Below are 21335 nucleotides of genomic sequence, written 5' to 3' on the forward strand. Positions count from 1 at the left end.
TTGTGTCATATCAATCTTGGCTTTTGCTATTTCATTAAAATTCCCAAGCGGTCAGAAGGTTGTTGCTTAATAGATTTAACATTGGCTGGATACATCAATACTGTGTTTAGTCACATTTGTTTTACTGGGGACATCTGTGCAAAGAGTTTAGCAAATATATTCGTTCGTTTGAGAGGAACCTGGTGCACTTTGGACCTTGACTGGATGGTGGTCTCGTGTACCTCAACATTTCCTTTCGTTGGAGGCAACTTCAGGGAGTGTTTTGCCTCAAGTGCCTCTGTAGGTCGAAATATTTATTGCAAAAAAGAATTTCAGCTTTTCTTCCAACTGATAATTTCCTTTTCGTGGTCCTGTATGGGGAAGGGATGTGACATAGAATATACAGTTCATTCTGTGAAAATATGGATATGGTTTTGTCTTTCTGTGTTGACTCAGAAGAGGAAAATATCATGCCCCAAATATCAGGAATTCCCATGGGATGAAAATCCAGACTATTGGTTTTTTCTGATGGTGACCTTGCAAAATGCAGCATGTGGGTGTGGTAGACATAGCTGTCTTCATGTTAATCCCAGGGTTATGGGCAGTCTTGCTTGGTGGTTGAGCCCCAGTAAGCTATTAAGAAGATTTCAGAGAATGCAGGCATTAGTATTCAGTGAGGATATAAAGCATCATCAATAAAGGAATAATATTGATTATGTCTCTTTGAGATGCTTACCTGCAGATATTTTCACATTTAGTTTGAATATTCATTTCCTTTCCTTTTCCTGTAAGTAGATGTTAATATTCTTAGGAAAGATAACTAGTTTTAGATACAGCTATCAGAACTACTCATGGAGTCAAATCTGTGTGACATCATCAGCAAAAGGTGTTTGGGTGACAGAAGAAGCCTGATCTTTCTGACATTGAGGTTCATCCTATAACCCCAGCCCTGGCTGCTCTTTTCCACGGCTGGAGAGAGCATTTAAGCAGTCTTTGGGAATAGCAGAGACTGGGGGAAAGTACCCAGAGAGGAGAAAGAAATAGATGCAAAATGAATATGATTGTCTGTCTTTCAGCATTGGGGGAGAAGCTGAACAGAATCTGAGCTCTGGCCCAAGAACAGGATGCAGTGAAAATGAGGAGTATTCGAGGCTCTTTTGCATGTTTTCTTGTGGGCACAGTTGAGACATGCCACCAGTGTAATCTCCATGCAGCTGTGGGTCTTAGAATTACCTTGTACCTTTTGTTGAACCATGCTGCCCTAGCACAGTGCCAAAACTGTAAGAGAGTCTTTTGTTTGACTTCTTTTTCAGGTTTTTTTTTTTCTTTCTATCCAAACGAAAATGCAATGGAGACAGTTCATAGCCTGTCGTTCTTCTCTTGTGCTTTTTTCCTGCTGAAGAAAGTCTAAAGCTAAAATACCTATATGAATGTTTAATCTTAGGCTGAGTTATAATTGCACATCTTTTTCCAGACAGTTGGAATACTTAGAATTAAATATGCCAAATAAATCGGATTCTAAAACTTTATTTGCACTGCATTACTTCCTGCCCTGTTCAATTTAAGAATAGCAGCAACAATAATAATGACACCATTCAAGAAGTTTCCCAAGCAACCCTTATTTACAAATACAGGCAGAGCTGGAAATTATTTGTCGCTGATTTAAAGCTTTCTGTGTGAAAACACCTGCAGCCGCACCCAAAATGTTTGATTCAACTCCAGCTCTTAAAATGAAGAGTCTTTTCCCCAAAGCACTTTTTTTTTTTGAGTGCAGAAGACCCCACAGTATCAGGCTCAAATACTCAGAAATGTTTCTTTTCCTTTTTCTATCAATTTAGCTCCTGTGTCACATTTCTTTTCCTTGTGGGTTATGCTTTTGAAAGATGTAAGAGTATAAAGAGGCCATCCCACTGGCTGTTGCTTCTGGTGTAACTGAATGAAATGCCATGAGAAATATGGGTGCCTGAAATACATGGAAATTCAGCTCCAAAATTAATAACTATGGAGGATCCAGAATTAGGATATTGTGGTGTATATACTGGACATCTGCACCTCTGCAGACACACTGGGAATAAAGTACATTCTATCCTGTCACAGCAGAATCCGTGAATCAAAGCTCAGGCTGAATTTGTTGCTGGGGCATCCTGTTGGACCAGTGACCTCGAACCAAATCCTTCTGTCTCAGTGTCCCTTCCATCAGTAAAACTATTTATCCTTTAATTTGTAAAATTTAACAAAATCTTTCATTTCCAAACAAAATTTTGTTTTCATTCAGTAAATTTAAATTTTTTGCCTTTTTTTTGAAGGGGGGGAAAAGCAAACTGGTGAAAGAGCAGAAACCTTTATGATGGGTTGACAGTGCTGTATGTGGCAGCTGGCCTGAGGACCTCCTGATGCCAGTCCATTTGGCCCTAGAAAAGGGTCTAATCACTTTGGCAGCTCTTCTGTTTTGAGGCTGCAGGTCTGAAAAATGTTTTTGTACCTGTCCCTTCCCTGGGAGCTGCAGCATCCTTTGCTGCCAGCTCCACCACTGTGTGTACTCTCTTGTGGTGGAAGCAGAGGTGCTTTGTGATCAGTTTAGTGCAGTGCCTGTTGTCATTATTTATTGGTGTTCTGTGAATTCCACATAAGTCTCTGTAACTGTAAAGCTTTGGATGAGAGATAATAGCTGGAGTTCCTGGTTTTACACCACTGAGGATGCAGAGTTGGTCCTTGTGAGAGCCCTCTTCCCTTTCAACCCTTAGGCAGAAATCCCATCTACCCTTTGACTGTTTTGGTATAGAAAGGGTGGAGCAACATTGGGAAAGAGAGTGACCTTTCCCTTGTCTTATGAAATCACTTGGTTCCTTATTAGACCTTTTTTTCCCTTACTCATTTCTACCATGGTTTATATGAGTGCCTCTTCTAAATGCCAGAGCAGCAATAGCCATTTTAAATATGGTTGCAATTTCATGCCCTCAAATTTCCTCCGTTATCCTTAATCTTTGATCATTACAGTCCCTCAATGTAGCTTTTTGGTAAGCTGCAGTTTTTTATGTTACTGCTGTTTAGAATTAACTGGTCTGCTTCCTAAAAAGCCAAATGTTTAATCAATACATATCCTACTGTGTATAATAAATACATTTCTGCCATCATTTTTGAAGTGAGAATGCTTTTGCTTTGAGCCAAATTGTTTACAAAATGGCAAGGAAGGTATTTTGTTGTTGGGCTGGTTGGTTTTTTTTTTAATAGATGCTTAATGAGATAGGGCCAACCGGTGGATCAGAGCAGAGAAATGGTATTGAAATTCAGGGGTGGGGTGGAGGGAGAAGTCTTTTACATGAATTAGTTAATTTTGAACATTTGTTACATTAGCATTCACTCCACTTCAGCTGATCCATTTCTTTGGATTGCATTTGTTTGCTGGGTATAATTTGATAACGTTGCAATAAACTAAGCATTAAGAAGTGGTTTCATGTACTGGAGTGTGCAATAGGTAAAGTTGTTGTTTGTGGCCCTTTTCTTAAGCTTTGGAAGAAAAATCCCATTTTAAACTTTTAATAACGGAGGCTGATTACTTCCCATCAACTCACTGGCTTCCAGGGCAGAATTTTCAGACTGGTTATTGCATGCACTGCTCTACTATAAAGTACAAGGTCTGAAAATTAAAGTTGGACCATAAGAGATTTAATCTGCAATTTTATAGGTCTCTAATCCAACGGTTGTTTTGTATTTCAGGCTCCAAGAATATTATCAGGGTTTAGGGGAAGGTTTTTTTGCTGTGGGTTTTTTTTTTTTGTTGGGGTGTTTTTGTTTGGTTTTTTTCTGCTTGAGTTATATTTATTTATTTGTTTGCAGTGTCTTTAAATTATATTGAGGATTACAGCCAGGACAATATTGATGCTTTTTCTCCCCTCCCCACCCCAAACTATAGATTAGAAACGGTAAACAAAGTTGTTACACACTGAAGAATAAAGACTTGGAACGTGCTTCAAAAGGAGCAATTTACTTGGAGCTGGATGTCCTGTTTAATCCAGTAAGTTGAAGTATTTTCTTTTTGCTTATCACTGGTGTAAGAAAAGTACAAATTTGCAAGGACGAGGGTGGGGGTGATGCTTTTAAAACCAGGAGCCAAGCCAGAAAAGTCCTGTCCACACTGCATGTGGTGGTGGAGGGATGTTTGATGTTTTGAGTGAAGAAGATTTGGGCTATCAGAAGATTTGGGCTCCAGGTGGATGGGACAGAGAAAGGGGCATTTCTGGAGGGACAAGTAACTACAAGCACCTTAGGAAGGAGGTGCTGATTGCTGCAGCCACGGCTTCAATTGCAACAGCCAAAAAACAGCTTCATGTTCATCTTATTATACATTACTTTTAACACCTATTTCTTCCCCAAAAAGCTGACCCAGGATGTTCTCTTCCCAGGGTGTTGACAGGAAAATGAATGAGGCATGGACACAGTGCGCTTAGTTTTTAGGTGGCTGAGTCAGTCTCAATCGTTTATGCCCTACAGCCTTTTACTGAGTTTAACTCCTATTTATTAAGGCCATCATGGGCTGTGCCACAGCTCTGCTCCTGCTAAAGTGAGTCCAGCCTTGCCCAATTTAACTTGTCTGCATTTTTCTGAGCATGGAATCATAGAATGGTTTGGGTTCTAAGGGACCCTAAAACTCATCTCATTCCATATGCCCTGCCATGGGCAGGGGCACCTTCCCCTATGCCAGGTTGGTCTGAGTCCTGTCCACCTGAATGTTTCCAGGGATGGGGCATCCACCCTTTCTAGCCATCCTCACTGTAGAAAATGTGTATAAAAAGCAATTCCCAAGTCACACAGAGTCTGAAAAGAGCGAGAGATGCTGAAATACCTGATCTTCCTGAGCAGCACTGGTGATATGAAACTGAAATAACTAATTGAAAACTACATGGTGTTATTTTTGTTAAATTTTTTTTCTAGATAAAAGCAAGTATTAGAACATTCAAGCCCCGAGAAAAGCGCTTTACTGAGGAGAACCGCAAATTTTCTAAAAAGGTGAAAATTGTGTCTGGGCTAAGCTTTTGCATCTGTTTTGGAAAGATTTGAATTGCTGTAGCACAGTTGCTAGAACAAAACCTATTTGTGCATAAAATGCTGAACACATGTAAATTCTGTATATTTCTGTGTATATTAAAAGGTTTGTTTGTGTTAACACGAAATTGCTTTCTGATCTGGCTTGCATCAGTAGTTCTGCTTTGTGCTTCTGAGTGGGGAAAATGATAGCTGTGGGTTTTGCACAGTTCGCAGCACTTAAAGCTCAATGAGAGCCTTATTCCCTGCTTCAGGAAGGAAGAAACCAGGGCTAAATTCCTTATGTAAAAAGTCCATAGGATTTTAGGACAATGGCCATTATTCCTTTTAAAATCGAGAGGCCCTATAATAAGTCTAAAAATCCCTATTTATTTCTATGGACTAGTCCAAAACATGTAGAAGAGGGGATCAGACTCCATTCTCTCTGTCCCTTTGCCTGAGACATTGATGTATTTTAAAAATACATCTACTGTTTTATTTAGTTTTGGCATCAGTTTGTGCCTTTTTTCTTTTTTTTGTAAGACCTGAGGAAAATCTGGAAGGTTTGGGTGTAATCAGAAGGCAGACAGGAGCTGGCGAATGTATCTGAAATAGAGGCTTTATTTGTAATATGTGCCCTGGCGTGCATTTGTAGCTTAAATTATCCCTGTTTCTGAAGCAATAGTAGGATATTAGTGTGTTTGATTAAACTCTTCTTCTCCTCCCCTCCTCCCACTCAATATTTATCAGATCTTATCAAGAAATGTTGATCGCGTGAAAAAAATCACCATGGCAATATGGAATACAATACAATTCCTTTGGAGCTGCTTTCTCTGGGAGTCCACGGTAAAGAGCCTGATAGCATTTGTGGTAAGTGGATTTCTTCTTTTATTGCATGTGGCTAAGTGATCTGAGATCCTGGAGTGTTCCCGTGCCTTCCTCCCCACCAGCACGAAGCCCTTTCTCGTTTGCTGGTGTTGTTTTGTGGCTGTGTGGCTGCAGGGCAGCTTGGGCCACACTGGGCCTGATGGGGATGGAAATTAAACCTTCAGGAGCAGCCTTTCCTCGCTTGGAGCAGAGGTATTCACCACCTGCACTGAGCACTGAGGATGCCCATGTCTGTGGTGGGTGATGTCACTGTGTGGCGCTTTTGGAATTTTTAATTCTTTTTAATTTGAAACACGGCAGCTGGGTGGTAGGAAAGGAAGGAGGTGGTGGCCAAGAGGGTGATGCAGGGAGATGCTTTTGGTCTGGGTGATGCAGTGAGCTGATGGGTCTTGTCCCTTCCATCTTCCATTGCACTGAGGCATCACTTCACTGCAGCTTATCAGTTCCTGCTCTGCCTGTGTTGGCATTGCCTGTTGCAAATTTATTCTCCTGACTGTAATAATATATTGTTTAAAAGAATAAAAAAAATAAGGCTGGACAGTGAGTTCTACTGCACTCTGCAAACAAAAAGCCAAGTTCACCTGCCTATCCCGCTTTTCATCTCTCTTCTTTTTCCTCTTGGTAGTAAACACCCCATTTGCAGTTTTCTCATAATCCACTCAAGCACAAAAAGATTTTGCCTGCTCTTTATTCTGCGGTGTGACATTTTCTTCATGCTTGAAATGTTTGTCATGCCATTAAAGGTTGCAAAAATCATTTTGTGGTGGTCCAGCATGCAGAAAGAAAGTTTCTGAGTTGAGTGTTTATTAAGCAATACAACATCCACATCTCCAAGATTTTCTCCTGTGTTTACTGTCTGTGAATTGTAAGATGCTTAAAGGCTTTTTTAAGGAAAACACTTCAGTGTATTTGCCACAGGTGAGTAAAGTAGACCATTCCTGACTGAAAGAAGCTTCAGAGCAAAGACAGAGGAGCTATCTTCACCCTGTAGGTCAGAGGGACTGCTCACACAGATGAGAGGGTAGGATGAATAGGGTCTTTTCTCTCTAATTATTTGTTTTCCTGTTGCTTGAAGTTCATTTAGAACATATATATATTATATATAGTTAGTGGCAGGAGAGCAGAGTAGCTGGTACCTCACTGAAGTACGTGTGGCTGTGCAAAAGAGTTCTGTGACTGTGTCCAAGGGAATCAGGTGGCCATTCATGCTGGGGCTGGAAAGGGAGGGTAAAATCCCAGTGTCCATGTCCTGCCATCACTGTACAGCAGGAATCTAAGCACATATTTAAAAGGATTGCTCTTTTTGCACCAAAATGCTTGTGAAGTTACAGCTGTCAAGTTCACTTTTCCAAACCTAGGAAAAGTTTGGAAGGGGTGGAGAGGCAGAAAAATAAGAAGGTGGGAAAATGGGTCTAAAGACAAAGGAATTTATTCCCAGAGAAAAGGAGTATGAGCAGGTTACAAGTTACAGGTTGATAACATCTTTACTGGATACCATAATACTCTTGGTTTCCTGAAAGAAAGTGGGTAATGGGAAAGGAATAAAAATACTCCATTCTAAGAATAATTACCACAGGCTTCTTCTACAACCCAAAATTTAAGTCTATCTGATTTTTCTCACATGGAAATAATTCAGCTCTGGCACTAAAAATGAAATGCTAATTATATATCTCTGTCTCACTATTTCCAGCGTGAGTGTTCATAGTATTGAAAATACGCACACAGCACGGTAGGTGCAGCATCCCTCCCTGCCCAGTCTGTGTGGAAAATCCACTCCTTACGTGCTGGCTAAAAGATGAGGTGAGGAGGATGCACAAAGCTTCTCCACCCATTTTCCAGCTGGGTTCATGAAACCCTCAGTGGTAGCTTCAATACCAGCCAGGCCCTCAAACCAGAAAAGGCGTTTTTAAAAAATTATTTTTCCTTACAGATGATGTCCCTTGGGCCCCTGGCAATAACCATTTTGATCTGGTATTTCCCTTGGTTTCCCTCTACAGGTAACCCATGCCCCTTCCTCCAAGGGGGAATGAAGTGAGGGAGGAGGAGGAGGAAGACAAGCAGACATTATATTCATGGGAGCCTTGTTTTCTTAAGCAGTCAGACAAAACCCACTGCCAGGCAGATAAAATATTTGTGAGGTTGTCAGAGGACAGCAGTAGCCAAGGACGTGGAATCTTTCACCTTCCTGTTTTAGTCTTCCCTCCCCATTAGTGTGACAGCTTGTGTGACAAGGACATAGCTGCTTTTGGGGGTGTAAGAGAAAAAGAGGGACAGGTAAAGAGGGAGGAAACAGAGGACAGCACAGGCAGGACACAAGTGAATGAGAAAAATGCTCTCATGCTGTTTCCTCATTTATAAGATTCATCACCCCAAGCTAAATTTCTTTATTAGGATGTAATGGTGAGAGGAGACAGTCCAAGAACATGTGAGTAGATGAATTTTTTTGTGCTATAAAAATGTAATCACATTTTTCATCAGTGTTCTGTGCTTTTAATCTGATGATTTTTCATCTGAGTTAATTGTATAGGCACAGAGGACACTAGGCTGTGCTGAAGCACATGTAAAATCAGAATTTTTTCAAGCTTAGAGGTTTAGGAAATAGGGTTGAAAGGGAGGTGAGATGAAAAGCAGAATTTCACTGTTGGTGATGTTGGCCTGGTGCATAAAGGGTTTGGTGGAAATGGTGCTACACAACTAGAGAAAACACCCTGGGTCAGAGGCAAGGATTACACACAGGATTTCTGGGTTCTTCATAGTGTACCTCTCATCACTGGTCTGGTGTGAAAAATGGACACATCGTTGTGTGTGCCTGGGAATATCAGGATTATTCCCTCATGTGAAAAATGTTGCCTGTAGGGTTGAGAGTGTTCCTATACCAAGAGATACCTTTAAGCACTTTGTGTATTCTTCTCCATCAGTTCAGGGTTTGGGGGGATTTGTAGATTTAAGACCAAAAAGACAAACATTCCTTTCTGTTTAATCTTGGTATAGTTATCTCTGTATGCAACGCGATACGTTGTGTTTTGATTGAAACATACCTCTCAGAAAGGTCTTTATTTTGAAGATACCTAGACACATAGTCCAGTACATCCCTGTGTGGTCCTTCTCATGTGCCTGACACACTTCACATCCTACCTTGGACAATTTTCTACCAGTTTCCAGTCTCAATGTTGTAGTTTTAGCCTGGTCCTCTTTACTTCTTCCTCGTCACACTTTTCTCCATTGAGACATCACTTCCACACAGTGTTACTGGTGTCCAAAAAGCTGGAGCTGTGTGGTGTAATGTGCCTGGGGGAATGTCTGCTCACAACTCAGCTTATGTGTCTGATTATAACCTGTTCATTTTTCCCACTCATACTTACAAAAACTTGTTTTCTTACCTTCCTGTTGCACACTTAAACCAAATTTGGGAACCTTCCGTCTGTATGCAAACACTCCCTGCCTGCTCTGCTCCCCCTTTGCTTGTTGTGGAAGTGAAGTCTATAATAACCAAATCATTCTTACTGTATTATATGTATTTTTAAAATATTTTAAAAGTTAATTTTAGTCACAATGATTTTCATGAGGAATTATGCATCATTGCACATTGTGCTTGTGATTTTATACAACATAATTACACCTTCTATTGACAGTTTTCTCTGCATTAATGGTAATTATGCCATTTAATGAAATTACAGTAATTGCATAAAAAAATAATTGGTACGAATTAAAAGGATATATTGACTGGAATTTTTACTATCATATATATACTTTTTTAAAGTTTGTATGATAGTTGCAAGAGACATTGACAGGATCAGGCAAACAATGGGAAACCAGCCACCGGAGCACCTCTGGTGTGACTGGCAGTGCTGCTGCTGAATTCCTTCAGGGTCCCTGCACACTCACCCATGCCAGAATACTTCATTTTTACTGGCAGCATTTCCCACTCTGTCAGGTTTAGGCTTCTTGCTGATCCAGGCTGCTGCCAGGGTGGGTGCAGGTGGGAGTGATTTTTCCAGCTCAGCCCTCACTGGCAGCCAGGGCCAGCCAGACAAGGAATTCAGCAGGCACAGGCAGTATTTATTTATTTTGCAGTGGCATTGCACTGTGTCTACTAATTATTTTATGATGGCTTAGTGTTGGGAGGAAGGGGAGGAACATGTGGTGATGCAGCATAATGTGTTGGAAATGTGGAGCTTCTGGTCAAACTCACTGCAGCTATTTAATGGTGGGTAGCTGGAAAAATGACAGGCATGGGATTGTTTTGGAGCACTTTGGGCTTCCCAAAAAGCCAGCTGATGCAAGAGTAAGGAAGCTCTGTGGGTTGTGGATGCAGCAGCAAACCCAAACTTAAGCTTTTATGCTCCTTGCTGCATAGGTGGGATTTTGTCACTCTCCTCCATTGAGATCTCCAAAGCTCTTTAAATCCAGAGAGAGCTCGAGGATGCCTGGTTTATTGGCACTGGCCCCTTGAGCTGTGGGACTTGGAAGTCTGAGGAGCCCCAGGGCTGGCTGGGTGAGGCTGCAGGTATGTGCATTGCTCTGCCAGTTTGCTTCAGGTCTAACCTGGGGCAGCAGCAGAGAGAGAGAGGACAGACCTTGCAGCCTGTGAACTTCTGGGCATCTCTGCTGAGTGTGTGATTGAACACTGCCACTTCAGCTCGTGATACAGGAGCTGGATCTGAGCCCAGCTAAACTCATCTCAGAGAGAAGATACCAATCATCGTATTAGACGTGAACAATTTTTGATCCCTGTTGAGCTGGGCTGTATTTATAGTGATGAACTACCGGCAAAAGGCCATTTGCTTGTTGACAGTGTCCTCTAAAATTGCTAATTGCCTATCAGCAAGAGGGAAATGTTCTTTATCCCTTCAGGAAAGGTATTTGTTAACTCGAAATCTGAGCCTTCTGGAGTTTACTTGGGGTAAATCTCTCATTCTCTATGTGGACAAGTGTCTCCTGCATGTTATAGTTTGGCTTTCCCGAGCAAAGCACAGAATGTTCCAACCCTGTTTGTACTGAGCATAATTCAACCCTGGACATGACAACAATATAAGGGTAAAACATCCAATTTAACTCCTGCATTGTTTTGCAACACAGTGATTTATTTTACTTTATTTTTCCTTTGATAGGAGAGGAGTTATAGATCAATAAGAGGAAATTCTCGGGATGAAAGTTTCACAGGGAACATGAGAATTCTATGGAGAAGGGAGACCAGTAGCAGCTATGAAATAAGATAGAGACCGAGTCACCAAACCTCTCTTGGACCTTTGGCCAACCAAGCAGGGGATGCAGGTTTAATTTAACTGAGTATTTACCAGTAGATGGTAATAATTCACTCTTCTGTAGGGTGGGGAAGGAAGATGAGCTCTCACATGAGCTTTCCTAAAATATTCCTTATTTTCCCCATGAATTGTCTGCTAGTTTTGAACAAGCAGTTCCCTGATACAAAGCACAAACCACCCTGCCATGACTACATGTGTAACTGATGAGAGGGGTATAGTCTTTTTTCTGCCTTTTTTTTTCTTCATCCTCACAGCTGAAGACGAAATATAAATCATTGTTCCCAAACTATTCGGGAACAGCATTAAAGTAATGGTAGATTAAAATGTCTCCACATTAAAAAGCTAAATAAAATGAATAGATGTAATCCTAAAGAGAGAAGAATGAGTATTCTTCAAACACTGAATAGGGACTTGGAAGAAGAAAAAAAAAAGAAGAAAAAAAGTATTAATGCAAAAGAGATGGTCTTTACATCCGCTTTACTGCAGAGCTTTTGCTAAGGGCTGTTCTCAGCCCATTTGCAGCTTGTGTTTTGCTACAGTTTTAAAGAAGCAGTCGGCAAAGGAACGAAGGCAGTTTCTATTTAAATAGGGGAGCTGTAAAATAACACTCTGGTACAGAAATTCGTTCGTGTTAAGGCTAGAGCTGGTGCTGGAGGAGCAGCGAGAGGCAGGTTTCAGGAATTTGACCTAGTAAGTAATTCTTCAGAGCCCCCAACGTTTCCTCCCCTTTTTCCCCCTGCAAATCCCTGGCAAAGGCACATCTTGAAAATTGTTGTCTTGAACTCCAGTGAAAAGGCTGGAGTGGAGAGGTGTGTTTTTATTTTGAGCTGTTACACCCCAGTAAAAGTATTTTCCTAATGATGGAGGAAACGTTTACATCCTGCTTCCTCCTGGCTGCTCATGGCAGAGCCTGTGCAAACGCACCAGCTCTTGTGCAAAGCTGTCAGGAGCACGTTACCTGACACAAGTGGCTGCTCAGATGAGAAACAGGCTTCTCCAGACAATTAAAGGAGATGGTTTCACCCTTTTCCCAGCAATTTTTACATTTCCACTATTATTCTTCTGTGGTTGGGGGGAATACAATTTAAGCTTGAGATCCCAGACTTTGCTTTGCTGCAGCAGTTAAAATTCCTGGAATAGCAACAGTGATATTGACGATGCTGAGAGACACACAGCAAAGTAAACACATGTTATTTCCAGCTCTTTCAAAAATGCAAGAACAAACAAGGACAAAGTTAATAGGGAAATAACCACTTAGAGCCTTGACAACACGATAAACAAGATTTAAAAAGCAAAGTTGGAAGCTTTGGAGTCAGGGTGAGATGGAACTGAGCAGAGACCAGTACAGATATCCCTTTTAACTTTGAAAAAGATGGATGGCCTTATGTTTCCAGCTCAGGAGTTTTGGGGATTTGCTTTTTACCAGTGAAATGTTCCAAAATAAAAATAAAAGCAAAACTATGTTTTGCATCTGAGGAATCATTTCCTCTGGGTGTGCTTAACAAGGCATTTACCCTATATAGCAATTCCCTTGATTTTGGGGTTGGGGATCTTCCTTTTAAATTATGCGGTGCTGATATTTTTGAGGCTTTCTGTGTCATGTATTCAAAACTTGAATGCATCACATCAGAACAATTCCCTCAGCCCTGGTAATGAGAGAGACCTAAATCATTGCCTCTCACTCTTAATTGCATTTTGTTGGGTTTAATTGGTGATAAAGCCTTTTAATACCTTGGCTGGGTGTGTTAAACTCTGTGGTCCAAGTATTTGGGTGAAAGAACAGTCCTGATGTAGGATAAGCCTCCGTGCAGCTGGTCAGCAGGAATGTGTGTGCAGGCATCCAGTCGAGAGTTAAGGCAAGGAGAAAGAAATTCAGCTTTCTTATAGTGTGTGGATTTATCCCTAGAAGGTGTTGGTGCTAAGATAGCTAAATAAATACGTGTATCTGTCAGTCTCCTGACCAGATTGGAAATATAGTTTTCATCTCTTTGGCTATTTAATGACAGCCCACAAAGCCAAGATCAAATGTGGAAGCATTTTATCTAATAAAAAAAAGGCAAATGAGAAAGGGCTCTTTCTAGCTAAAACCTGAACTAACTGCATCCACAAATCCTTCTGCCTGCCTTTGTGCTCAAGTTGCAACCTGTTGGAGAGCTCTGCTCAGCACTTGCATTTCCAGCTAATTTGGTATCACCTTTTATTTATTTTATTTTTTTTTTTTTTTTTTTGGTGGTTGAAGCTTTGTCATTTGTTTCGAAGCTGTCATTTTTATTAGTCTCCCTGGCTGATCTTTTTGGGCTCTCGTCAGGTGGTGTGTGTTCTCCATTGTCTGCCTGGTCTTGGCAAGCAGTAGGTCCTTTTATTGCCATATGACGTGGGCGTGCTTGCAGCAGTAGCCTGTAATTATACCCACCACAGGTGACAGTTACAAGAGAGCTTTGGTAATAATTTTAGCTGCCTGATCTGATGTTTATGAAGAGCAAACCCTCTTTGTGGTCTGGCTGGTGTTTGCTATATTGTGTTGTACTTTTGCCGTTTGGTTTATGAAGCCCTTTTTAAAAATTTTTTATTTTTTATTTTTCCTTAGTATATAACGTCTTGTCTCTTTTGAAGTCCTGAAGTTTTGCAAAAGATTATTGTTGATCTTGTGCTATTTTGTACTTTTCCTGCTTATTTTTGTGTGCATTGTATTTATTTTGCTTTGTTCAGCACAGTAAAATAATACTCTTGCCTGTTGCTGGGTTTATTTGTATATTTAACATAACTGAACTCCTGTGTCTGATGCCTCGCTAGCAGATATTCTGTGTTCTCCCAACTGTGAGAGTAATCACACATTAGCATTTAATTATTTATTTCTTTTTAACCTTTGACTACTATTTAGCTGTTTTAGAAAAGGTGAAATTCTCTCTCCAGCACTGGTTCCTTTGCTCCCAGCAAAATGGCAAAACTTGGATTATGTCAAAGGTGAATTTAGCTGATGATTTTTATGATTATCTTAAAAACCCCCGTTCTGATTTTAGGAATTTGCCCAAAAAAAATAAAATTGGACAAGGCTGACGTGCCCACTACCTGAAAGCTGGCTTTTCTCTTGTGCTGTACTTCTTTTTGCAGTCTTGAATTCTTTAGAGGAACTTCAGGTTAAAACTCTTGGGCATCTTCTGAATTTTTGATTCTTATCTCAAAAATTCTGACTTGTAATTCTTCTGAATTGAATGGTAGGTTGAAAACCAAGAGAAATTTATTTGTAACATTTGCTATCTTATCTGATCCTAAAGAGATGATTTTCCATGTTAGTTTCCAGTCATTTTCATTTTCCCAATTTGCCTGTTGCTTTTTCTGAAAGTTCACTTTATTCATAGACTAGAAATTGCATAAACAAAGACAAAATTAGTATTCTAAGTTGAATGAATGTTGCATCTGCGTGAGACTCATTAAACAGGAGTGTGAGACAGAAGCTACTTACCCACCACTATTGGAAATACCAGAATTTGAGAAGCTTATTTGTAAAATTCCCAAAGTTGGCGTGGATTTAGACTCTGCAAGCTGTATGGAAAAAACATACGGCTCAGCCCAAACAAACAAACAAAAAAGGCAGGAAACCCATGGCATGTAGAATGAAAAAGGTATATATTAGGAAGTGAAAATGCCATTAAAATTAAAGATTCTTATACTTAGTGTGCTCTTCCCCCCCCCCCGTGCCCCCCCCAGAGCCACAGGTGTATTGATTTTCTTTCAGTCAGCATCTGCTTGGGTTTTGCTCATTATTCACATTACTTTGACCTGACACCTCTTAGAAAGTACTTTAAAGCACTCAGTTTTACAGGAGAATTGTAGACATCGACTATTATCTCCCGTGTCATTGGTGGAACACCCCTATCAGGTTTTTTTTTTCCCTTTTAATTTTAAAAAGGTAGATTTTTTTTTTTTTAAACACAGATGTAAGCTTAGAACAACACTGCATTCCCCTGAAGCATAGAGGAAGTTTTTAGTCTTCCGAAACGAGGGAATAAGCAGAGACATGTCTGTAGGTGGTTTAAATTACTGTAACTCCATTAGCTTCAGCAAACCTGTGTTATTTAACATCAGTTAAAAATATACATACTCGTTTTGGGCAAAAATCCTGTGTGAATAGAATTACCAGGTTTTCTGAGAGTAGGAAAAGCCTGTAGATGGCGATGGACCCTCAGGAATGAGCCAGCCCTGGCATTCAGGCTTTTGTCAGATTTTTCTGGCAGGTTTTCTTTCTCTTGCTTGAACTGTTTTATTTTTAATTTAATTCACCCTTTCTCTCAGTGCTAATGTAACACTAGTTGCAGAAATCGTGACAACTGGAAGAAATTTCCTATTTGAAGGTAATGCAACATTTTGGTTTTATGATGGAGACAGATACACCTTGAGGGATTTCTCTTAAGGCGTTCTGCTTGTTGGGCTATTTTTTTCTTTTTTACTTTAAATAAGAAAGAGTTGGATCCTTTACAAGTTCTGAAATAAAAAGATATTAGTAGAGAAGCTGCAGAGCAAATACACTTTTTAAAAAGCCTGTTCTCATTTAGCTTTACTTTTCTTTATTAGCAACTAGGATGTGCTTTAAGTTAGAGGTAATTCTTAAGTAACCAGAAAGTTCTTGGGTTGTTTGAGGATAGCACTAATAGTAAAAATACCTTAAATCAGGATATGTCCCATCCATTCTTTTTTTTTTTTTTTTTTAATATTCAGTTGGAAATAGACCTGGAGCAATGGGATGACTGCAAAATCCCAGAAATCTGATTAAAAAAAAAATCTTTACTATTAATTATGAATAAATTTGACTGCTTCCACAGTAAAGGTTTGCACTGCTACCAATAACATCAAGAGAGTTTTGATCTCTTCCCCCACAGCTTCATGAAAATTAAATCTGTTATTCTTAATTGTGGCATCCACGCTGTAGTCAAGCTTAGCTGGTTTCTTTTGGTGTTTTTCTGTGTGGTTTTTTTTTTATTTATTTTTTAAAGGTAGTGCTGTGATTTTGAGAAGTGTTAATAAATATGTAAAACATGTAGTATTTTGTACCAGTTTAATATGCTGATTTATTTTACCTTTAACATTATCCATGTAAAGTCAGCATGTTTACTGGGAGATGAGTGCCAAAGGTGAGCAAAAGTCTTCACTAAAACAGCCTTTAACTACTTTGCTTGCTCAGGTTCAGAACTTTCTCCTTTTTTGGGGGGGAGAAGTCGCTGTCTTCTGTACTTTCCTTCAGCTTTCATCTTTTAATGGAAGAGAAGAGCAGCACATCTCTGTATCAAAGCCAATTGTCAGCTTTCATTAGATGCATTCTATTGTTTGTTCAGATTAGAAATAACTGCATTACACTTTGACTTTGAAGGCTTTCTTGTTTTTAAATATACTGGGTATATGTGACCTTTTGTCATTTCTGATGCACTTGGCTTGGCAAATTTGAGATACCCATTTAAACAGCAGCCAAACATTTTTGTAATGCAGGTACTCCACAAAAAGGTGCTTTTTGTAGGTCTAGAAAAGTAAAACAAAATCCTGCTGCTAATGAAAAGCATTAATAGGCTCATCCAAATACTTTCAGCCAGTGCTGTACCTCAAATGCATTTCAAGGGCGGGGAGAAGCCCCAGTGCTCAGGGAGACTGCAGCACCCATTTTTTAGCAGTGGGTGGGAATCCAGTCAGCTGCTTTTATCCTCCCATTATGAATTGGCCATAGGAGATGTGGCCTCTGTCAGAACATGATGGCAAGAAAGTCTAATTCCATTAAAAAATTGCATGAAGCAAATTTTCTTAAAATGTTTAGAATATTAAATGGGAAATGCATAATTGATGCAGCGATATTAGCTTTTTTTTTTTAACTGAACATGCCCATCAGGAATGAGATGATGACTTGTTCTAGCAGTTAAGAAACCTTCCCTAGATACTTCCATGTACACATTTGGGAAAATTATTTGCAATGATATATTTCAATTTCCTTAATAAACTAGACCTGTCTTCCTAATTCCCTTTCCCTTAAGTCCCTCTGCAGGGGTTAAGAAATGAAGTATTTTGAAATTATTATCAGATAACTGTTTCTATGAATAAAACACTAATCTAAGCTTTTTTTTAAAAAAAAAAAAAAGATTTATATTCCAAAGCTGGGAAATAAACAGTGGCAGTAGAAAGGAAATATGAGATTAATAAAAATGAAGACGTTTTGCAGAGCTGCTCTGGATGGTTTTAATCTTGTTTTGTTTCTTTTTTTTTTCTTTTCCCCCTTCTTCTGGGAAGTAGTACTTCTGCAGCAGCATGCAGTGCAATGAAAGCAATTCCTGCTTTTCTTTCTGAAAGTTGTATGAATACTGGCAGAGACAGTGGTCCTTCAGTGCCCAATGAATCCTGTCTCACACACTGATACCCATAGTAAGACACACAGAGTGACGATGAGATCAAATGCTCTGGTTAAAAAGCCTTAGGGAAGCATTATGTGTCCGAGGTCTGATCTATTGTCTGGGAGGTCGGAGAGTGTTAATGCACTCTGCAAAGATTAGACTCCCTCTCTAATTGCTCCAACACTTCCTTAAAGGATTTAAACAGTCAGGAAAGGTGATGCTCCTTGTCAATTTTTGTCTTCTGACAGCTGTTGAAGTTTATCTGTCTTTCCACGGAGACCACTAGATCATGCAAACCAAGCGGTGGCAAAAGCACAGACCCTGAATTAGGACTGAGAGCAATGAATGCTACTCTTTACAACTCATTTCAGCTTTTAAATACTCTTAGTCCTGGGGCCAGGGTTGCTCCTACATTGCCATGCCACTTGCTTTTGGTGATCGGAGTTCCTGAAGTGCCAGGCAAGGTTTAACTCCTGAAAGTGATGAAAAGTCACCCTTTTACTTCAGAAGTGATCACGTTAATGTCTCCATCCCTAATTGCTGGGGAGCATATCTCTGTGGGACCGAGTCAGGCACACACAGCCACAGCTTGTTTATCCCAGGGCAGTGCCACACCTCAGCTGCTGTGGGGCAGGCTGCTATTTTCTCCCAAATTTTCCTCTCCCTTACTAAGTCTGATTAGGATTTGAGTTCTCTTGGTCCACAAAGCCTGAAACTTGTTTACAAAAATTTACTCGGAAAGCTGGTGAAGCTCAAAGCAGGAAAGTTTTTTTGCTTCTGAACCAGAATGTCCAGACTGATTTTATGATGCAAAATAGAAATTTGCCTGATGGATCAGAACCATTTAAAAGAACCAGTTTGTTATTTGGCAGTCTAGATATTTGAAATAGCTTACCTTTGCAAACGATGCTGGTTTTGCTTGGAAAGTACTTTAAGGGCAAGGGATGGAAAAAAGGTAAATGTTACTGAGAAAGGAGAAGGCTCCACCCCAGGAGAACTTGGGGGATTGAATATTTCTGCAGCAAGGCTGTGGTATCCTCACGTTCACAGTAGGGTAACATTACTGTAACAAGAGTGGAATTTGACCCATCTTTTTAAAAACCCCCGTTCCTGTTTCACAGACAGATGTGAGTGTGTCCTGTTCCACTGCAGCTCACACGACATGACAGGTCCTGCCGACCAGAGAGCCATCCTGTAGTTATTTTTCCGGGTGGATCAGAAGCTTTTCAATTTGATAATGTCTGTGTTTTTGCTAGTCTTGCAGCATCTAAATGTGTTGGTGTATCAAATCCATTTCACACATAAATGTATAAATATGACCTATATGAATATACATATATTCAATGCCTCTTTTCTAGACTCTGAGCAGATGACTAATACAGCTGTTCAAAGGAGAAAAGGATTTTTTCTTTCTTTCTTTTTTTGTTTTTTTTAAAGCCCTCTTGGCTCTGAATTGGAAATTGAGGAGCAGAATTCATCAAGTATATTCTGATCGTTCTCACATGGGTAGTTCCTCCTTCCCTTCCTGCATAGCATGTTCCTTTGCACTGTTGCTATATTACATGAAATGTTTCATCTGTATATAAAAATTAAAAATTCAAACAAAAATCTGGCCCACATGAAGAACAGGCCCTTTGGGCATATGGTTCATTATGCATATTCGTTTAATTACTAAAACACTTGGGATGTCTCTACTGCCCTTGCTTTCAACTTGTAAAGTTGGATCTGTTCTGCAGCACAGAATATGTTGAACAGGCATGTGTCATAAAGGACTTCAGTTTTCTCCTACTTCAAACTGTATATAATGTTCTTGGCTGAATCATTAGAATTTACTGATTATTAGTTCAATCCACTGCATCAAAACAGCATTTCGGGATCTCTTTTCTCTAAACACCTTCTCTAACCCCAAAAAAGCAAGTTTTACAGTGGTTCAGAGTTGTGTTTAGTATCGAAGTAATGTGAGACTCAGGATTTAGATTTCAGGCACATTCCCACAAAGCACCTAAAGCTGCATGTTGAAGCTGTATAACTTTTATTAGCTAGGAAGGGATTGCTGTGATAGTGTGACTTTAATTGATTTTCAGGGCAAACAGGTGGTGATGGTTTAGGCATCCCCCAGTTTCCTGCCATTCCTAATTTGGAGTTGCACATATAATAGCTTTATTAAAATAAACAATCTTCTGGCTTTAGTTTTACCTGAACAGCTGCCTGAAATTGAGAGAGTCTTGCAACTTTTAATTTTTTTTTTTTTTTTGAAAGATTACTCTGTGTTTTGGAAAGCAAGATGCTACAGGTCTGCTAGTGGAAAATCTCTATTACATAGTCATGCTGTCAATATGCAAGGGGGTTTTTTTGTGTGTCACTGCTGTTAGCTTACAATGGTAACATATCCAGGGTATAATTACAGTGAGCCTCAGTCAGCTTCATGCATTTGTTCTGTAATGCAGCAATTTTGTCACACTGTAGAGTATGAACCTGCTGAAATTGTTTAAGTGTTGTGTAATCACACAGTTCCTGGTGTCCTGGGTGTGTATCAGGTGTGGAGAGGGCTGGGGGTAAGTTATGAACTACATCTCTCCTCTTCTCTCTGGGAAATCTATCCCAGGTAGATGAAGAGACCTTCTGGGCTCTGGCATGGGGCTGTGGTGGGGAATCCCAGGTACAGCTTAAGGACAGAGAATAATCTGGAATTCTTTGCCTGAAAGGATATCATCTTACTCCTTTACGTGTGCTTTAGAGGTGTTTTTAGATTTCTGGGTTTGTGATCTTGCTTTACTGGTTTGTTGGTTTGTGGGGTTTTTTTAATTATTTTTTGTTCCTTTGCTCTGTTTCAGTCTGGAAATGTTTTTTTTAGGACTGGAGGTTTTGGAAAAGAGGGTACCAGGCAGTTTTGCACCAATTGTTGTTACAATCATCTATTTCTAATTTATCTGGGTTTACTGCCAGGTTGTACAAACCCATTCTTTGATTTTTCTTTTTCCCCCTGTGCCATAGCTGGAGTTGCGAGGGAAGTAACCTTATGGGTGATTCTCACTGAACACTGAACTAAGTCTAATTTAATGTGTCTGCTTTGTTAGAGAGCCTTTTTCCTTTACTCATTCAGCTCTAATTTACATTATGAATGTGAAGGAGGAGTCATTAAAGTAGTTTAAACATATCATTTAAGACTCCCATTTGTTACCAATTGGAACCCAATTGAGAGCCCAAATTTAAGAGCACTTCCACCAACACTCCTTCCACTGTGGAACAATTACGTCACCATCTGTCCCTCACTACTAATGTTTCTCAAAATGGTAACAAATATATCTCCAAATAAGTGGACATTTATCAGCTCAGCTAATGATAATTTTTTTCATGACCCTTTTAAGGTGTTCACCTTATCCAGAATAAATAAAATTTGCCTACATTTCTGCCTTCTTTTAAGTAGCACAAATATTTTTTTCTGATGCTTTTGGGAAGAATTATTTACTTTTAACTTGCATGATGCCTGTCTTCCCTGCAAATAGATTATAACTTTGTGTATGAGAATAATTCCAAAGCTATGACCCCACTGAGAAACAAACCAAAACATTACAGTTAAAAATGACCATTTAATTTATCTATGATATAAAGCAAAAAAAAATTTTTTCTTGCATGTCTCCTCCTCTTTGTTTTGCGATCTTCTCCACTTACCTTGGTCTGTCATAGTTACCCCTTTAGAAATAACATGCAGATTTATTCCCCTGGCCCATCCCCAGATGATTACCCCAAAACATAGAAAACGGTTGTAATATTTTTTCCTTTTTTTGTTGTTTTTTATTCTGATTTTAAGCTT

General features: G+C 39.7%; 1 protein-coding gene across 8 annotated transcripts in view; it reads left to right on the forward strand.

Annotated features, from left to right (window-relative positions):
* The window catches only part of MCTP2 (multiple C2 and transmembrane domain containing 2), a 149166-nt gene that overhangs the window by 97268 nt on the left and 30563 nt on the right, over positions 1-21335 (forward strand). For all 8 annotated transcript variants that reach the window (XM_069026017.1, XM_069026018.1, XM_069026019.1 and 5 more), the window contains 3 exons: positions 3893-3994; positions 4912-4986; positions 5752-5871. In XM_069026017.1, coding sequence (XP_068882118.1) covers positions 3893-3994; positions 4912-4986; positions 5752-5871 — 297 coding nt within the window. The remainder of the gene's footprint in view (positions 1-3892; positions 3995-4911; positions 4987-5751; positions 5872-21335) is intronic.

This window comes from Aphelocoma coerulescens, chromosome 10, assembly GCF_041296385.1.
Source record: "Aphelocoma coerulescens isolate FSJ_1873_10779 chromosome 10, UR_Acoe_1.0, whole genome shotgun sequence".
NCBI classification, from domain to species: domain Eukaryota; kingdom Metazoa; phylum Chordata; class Aves; order Passeriformes; family Corvidae; genus Aphelocoma; species Aphelocoma coerulescens.